Source organism: Arachis stenosperma, chromosome 6, assembly GCF_014773155.1.
Source record: "Arachis stenosperma cultivar V10309 chromosome 6, arast.V10309.gnm1.PFL2, whole genome shotgun sequence".
In the NCBI taxonomy this organism is placed as follows: Eukaryota; Viridiplantae; Streptophyta; class Magnoliopsida; order Fabales; family Fabaceae; genus Arachis; species Arachis stenosperma.
Window position 1 is genome coordinate 13,557,376 of NC_080382.1, and position 5,914 is coordinate 13,563,289.

At 28.0% G+C, this 5,914-nt stretch overlaps 1 protein-coding gene across 3 annotated transcripts; it reads left to right on the forward strand.

Annotated features, from left to right (window-relative positions):
- The first annotated feature begins 532 nt into the window (after positions 1–532).
- Positions 533–1,861, forward strand: LOC130932759 (transcription factor bHLH100). 3 transcript variants are annotated; one of them, XM_057862171.1, is made up of 3 exons: positions 533–781; positions 860–1,217; positions 1,319–1,861. In XM_057862171.1, exons 1-3 carry the CDS (start codon positions 533–535, stop codon positions 1,408–1,410), a joined length of 699 nt encoding a protein of 232 aa, XP_057718154.1. In that variant the 3' UTR covers positions 1,411–1,861. The 3 variants fall into 3 exon arrangements, with proteins under 3 accessions (XP_057718154.1, XP_057718155.1, XP_057718153.1); XM_057862172.1 differs by having other exon boundaries at positions 860–1,246; positions 1,319–1,860; XM_057862170.1 differs by having other exon boundaries at positions 860–1,246; positions 1,330–1,852.
- The last annotated feature ends 4,053 nt before the right edge of the window (positions 1,862–5,914 follow it).

Sequence of the window (5,914 nt, forward strand, 5' to 3'; positions counted from 1 at the left end):
TAATTTTTTGTATATATAATTTTTTAATATTATATATATTATTACCCCCCATAATAATATATTTGAATCCATCCTGATTAAGAATTGTTAAATAATTTAACTGATTTAATTAAATTCTCAGTTAACGACTCTCAATTATTATTAATTTCACCTAAAATTAAATTAATTGCACCTGAATTTTCATCATAATTGATTGAATTAATTCGTGTTCAATTACAAAATGAAAAAAAAAAATAAATATGATCGTGTGGTGTGTCTTAATTATAAGTATTGATCCACACTCTCTCACACAGATACCACATTCCTGCAGACATGCTATTTCATTTTATAATCTTCTTCTATAAACATAATATATACTTTGCTGAATTATTTAGTGCAAACTGAAATATTTGATAATAACTGCCCTCTTAAAATAATAAAGGATGATGAAAGTCCATTTGTTTTCATTATTGTACAACTAACCGCCACTCATTACTTAATCATATATATATATAACTAAGCAAGAGTAATTATTCGTAATTGTAGCAAATAAATGTCCATGATGCTTGCATTATCCTCTCCAACAAGTATGTTCCCTAATAACATGGAATGGCCCTTAGAGTTAGAAGAAGAAGAACTAAGTCATAGTCATCATGAATACTTCAACTCAGAAGAGTATCCATTACTCTCTTCTTCCATGGCCAAGAAATTTAATCACAATGCAAGCGAGCGCCACCGCCGCAAGAAGATCAATGCCTTGTACTCTTCTCTCCGGTCAATCCTCCCTGTTGCAGATCAAACGGTATGTTACTCTTTCAAATTAATCATTTCTCATCAAATTAAACCAGCTTATTATATATGATATTTATTATTATTGCAGAAGAAGATGAGCATCCCAGCAACAATTTCAAGAGTGTTGAAATACATACCTGAGTTGCAACAACAGGTGGAAGAACTGATCAAGAAAAAGGAGGAGCTCTTGTTGAGAATTTCTCGGCAAGGGGATATTAATAATGATGATGCAGCAGCAGCAGCAGCAATGAACAAGAAAGGCCATCATCATCAGAACTCTTCTGGCTTTCTGGTTTCATCAAGTAGGATCAGTGACAGTGAAGTTAGTATTCAGATCATTTCTTCTTATGGAATTCAAAAGTGTCAAGTATCTGAAATCTTGGTGTGTTTAGAAAATCACTATGCCCTTCAACTGCTAAATGCTTCTTCCTTTGACACCTTTGGAGGTAGATTCTTCTACAACCTGCATTTTCAGGTACTTTGCAATATTATTATTGGTTGCAATATTATTCTAACTAATTAATTAATTAATTAATTAATTGATTAGTAATGTTTCAGATGGAAATGGCTCATACATTAGACACAGAAGTTCTGAGCGAGAAGATCGTGTCAATATGTGAGAAGCATCAAAGGATATAATATTTATGTAATGTAAACATAATATAAATATTTTCTTTTTTTAGTCATAGCATACTGATAGATTAAATCCTTCAATATTCTCTTGTTTCATCAGATCACATGTATTATCGATATTGATGACGTCAGGAGAATTAATAGTTAATGGGGGTGTGATGTCATGATCACAATTTGTATTATATTTTATTGTATTTGTAGTTGCTATTATATTATGAACCAATTACAAAATAAGGCTTGTGTATGGAATGCATGGGCACGTGCTTATCATAATCTACATTGCCACATCAGCAGCCACGGTAGCTAATCATGAATGCCTTATATGGACCTCAAAATTACTAAATTATTAACTCTTCTTTTGTGGTTTCAATGGATAATTACTCATATTTCCATTCAGAAGTTCCACTATTGTGAAGTAATTAGCCTATTGTAAATAATTAGTGATTTAGTGGTATATATGTTTTGGATCTGTTACACGTCTAAGTTTTATTGTTATCTAAATTTAATTAAGCAGATTTAATATAATAAAAATTACTCTCATTAATTAAAAGATGAATTTTATAATATAAAAATAATTTTTTTTACATGTAAAAAAACTAAGGTGACATAAATTTAGAAGTAATACCTATCTATTTTATTATTATTTTATTCAAATATGATAAGACAAATGCATAAAAAATTATATTTTGTCTTTTTCAATTAAATATTGATTCTAATAAAACTTTAATGACAAATCTATTTTTATTGTATTGAGCCAAAGAAAAACGTTTAGATCGTAATGAATTACTGTTAAAGAAATATATTGTATTGTGTTTACTACTTTATTAAAAAAATTAATTAATTTTTATTAAATATTTAAGTATGTATAAATAATGATAAATACTACAAAAAATAAATATTAAAAAAATAAATATCCAAATTCAAAATTTAGTCTCTAAATTATTGTGTATAATACTAAATTTTTCTTACAATTTATATAAAAAATTAACAAGTGTTATTTTTATTCTGTGAGAGTACCTTTTAAAAAAATTTATCAATAATATTAATTTTTTTTATATTTTGTATAAGAAATTAATAAATGTTATTTTTATTTTGTGAGAGTACCTTTAAAAAAATTTATCATTTGATTTATGAATTAGTTAAAAAAATTCTTTAGTCCATGAATTATTTATTTTTTAAAATTAATTTATAATATTTTGATTTATAGTAAAAATGATCATTTATTTAGAATTACAAATATAACAACAAAGTTAAATTTAAAAATTTGAAAAAATATTCATATGCAAAACTGGAACATAAGTAAATATTTATACGTACCAAATAATTTTAATTATGTTTCAGAGTTTAGACTCCAATTTTGTTCTTTAATTTTTTTTTCATCTTTTTAAATTTAACTTTGTTGTTATATTTTTAATTTTAAATAAATTATCATTCATACTATAAATCAAAATATTATAAATTAATTTAAAATAAATAATTCATGGATTAAAGAATTTTTTTTTAACTAATTCATAAATAGTTTTTAATTTTGATATTAAATTCATAATAGTATTTTTCAATAACGTATGAAATTTGATGTATTTTTTGATATGGAGATCACAAATTTAACCTTTCAATTTGTGAAGTTTAACTTTTTTGATCTTTTAATTTTTAAAAATTTTTAAAATACAAAACTGACCTTCCGATTTTTTGAACTACTTGCACAAAACCGATTCTTTGATTTGTGAACTTACACAAATTTAACCCTCCGATTGATGAACTTTATTTTTTTTTTAAATAAAAATAGGACTCTTTGATTTGTGATTACATCTATATTAAATTAAAACATACCACTTCTACGTAATCAAGAATAATACAACAATAATTTTATATACAGAAATCAGCCATTCATAAATCAAATAACAAAAAATTTTAAAGTTATTCTCACAAAATAAAAATAACACCTATTATTTTCTTATACAAAATGTAAAAAAAGTTCAGTGTTATACATAATAATTTAAAGACTAAACTTTGAATTTGAATATTTATTTTTTATAGTATTTAATATTATTATCGCATACTTAGAATATTAATAAAAGTTAATTAATTTTATTGATAAATAAACACAATAAAATATGTTCCTTTAATAACAATTCATTATAGCCCAAACATTATTATTTTTTCTTGACCTAATACAACAAAAATATATCTATAATTAATGTTTCATTAGAATTAATGTATTTAATTGAAAAAGACAAAATTTAAACTTTTATGTAGTTGTCTATCAAATCTGAACAAAACAATAATAACAAAAGATAGGTGTCACTCTTGAATCCATGCCACGTTAACTTCTTTATGGGTAGAAAAAATTTTATTTCTGCACTATAGAATTTACCTAATTAAAATTAAAGAGCATGTACACGCACTCAAAATTCCAACGTTACTCTTCGCGTTATAATATAAAAATTGTTCTTCTTCGCACACGCAAGTTCTTCTTATTCTCTCCTCATCCTCCTTCTTTTAAATTCGCACATACTTCTTTTTCTTCTTCTTATTCTCTTTTATTATCGTCATCACCAACAATACTAACATTGTACCAGGGGCGAAGCTACATACATAGAAAGGGGGGCAGTCGCCCCCCCTAATTTAATTTTTTACACGTAAATTATATGTAAATTTCAGTTTAGCCCCCCCTTAAAATTTTATTTTAGTCTTTTTTTAGTGTGTAAATATTTTTGGCCCCCCTCTAATATTTCTTCTAGCTCCGCCCCTGCATTGTACTAACATCTTTATTGGTTCAGATTTTCTCTGGTACCATCATAAAATAATTTCGGTTCATTTCTTAGTTTATTTCGATTCATTTGTATGTTAATTGAGGTTCACTTTATGCTGCTGATAAGTATTGACCAAATTTTTTAATTCTTAAATAATTTCGATTCATATATTAGTTTAATGTAATTTTATTTGGATCCAAAAATAAATTCAATATGGTTTTGTTGATGATTGAGTTTTCTTTTTAGCAAAAAAGAATGAAGTTATTTATTATCACTTTATTCAATTGTATTAGATTTCATTCCATTTCATTCAATTTGTCTTGAGAGTCATTTTAACCACTGGGATAAATTATTTATCGACAACACACCTAGACTGCAAATAAACCAAAAATATTATTAAAGCGAAACTATTGTATAATACCAAATGAACCGAACATTTGTTCATTATATAAATTCAAATTCAGAAACACTTATGTCTAGAATGAACCAAAAATATTATCAAAGCGAAATCACTGTATAATACTTAATGAACCGAATATTGTCCATTATATAAATTCAAATTCAGAACACCTGCGTCTAGAATGAACTAAAAAATACCATCAAAATGAAACCAAAATCAAATGAACAGAAAATTGTGTTCATACACAATTAGATTTAGCGATTGTATTCCATTCAATTCAATTCAAAATTGAATAATTCAAACATCGTTCGCTTGATTCGATTCAGAAGAATAATCTAAATCCCTCTCATTTAACTGATTTGAAGTTGAATCATTTGTTAAAGGGTGAGTGAAGCTGAGAGAGAGAGAGAGAGTTCATGAATAGAGGAAATTAAGAGAAGAAATGAAATTGGCATAAACTCAATCTACAGTGAAAGAACTCAAGTTACTCTCGTTACGGCAACAAGTTTCTATAGTGCTAGTTCAAATCTAACTAACCACTTCCAGGTGGCAATAATAATAACAAACTTAGTAACTAATCTACTTAAGTTATATTCCGCTGTGTGTTGCCGTATTGTATGTATATGGATTTGCACAAGATTCTCTATCAAGTAACACCCTCCCTCAAGTTGGGAGTGCAGATATCCAACAGTTCCAACTTGTGGTGAAGTGTTGAGAAAACAGCAGGGGACAGCGGCTTTGTCAACAAGTCAGCTACTTGTTCTTTGGTCAAGATAGGCATCAAATGAATGAGTCCCTCCATGCGCTTGTCGCGTACCACATGGCAATCCACCTCAATATGCTTGGTTCTTTCATGAAAAACTGGGTTGAATGCAATGTGGATGGCTGATTGACTATCACAAAAGATGCTGATGGGTTCAGTTAGAGGCATTCCAAGATCCTTCATCAAGTATCCCAGCCAGATAGCTTCTTTGGTGGTTGTAGCTAAGGCTCTATATTCAGTCTCAGAGGAGCTGTATGAAACAATATTCTGCTTCTTACTTTTTCAAGAGATCAAAACAGACCCAAGAAAAAAATAATAGGCAAAAGTTGAACGTTGTGTGTCTGGGCAAGCTGCTCAGTCAGAATCATAGAAGCCTGTGATGCATAAATAAGTAGAAATGGGAAAGAATAATCCCTGAGCAGGTGCAGATTTCAGGTATTGCAAGATTCGATGAGCGGCGTGTAGATGCAAGCTTGTCGGTTTGTCTAAGTACTAGCTAAGCCGACTAATAGCATAGCTAATGTCTGGTCGTGTGTTGGTCAAATATAACAATTTACCAACTATCTTCCGATATTCAGTTGAATCGGATAGAAG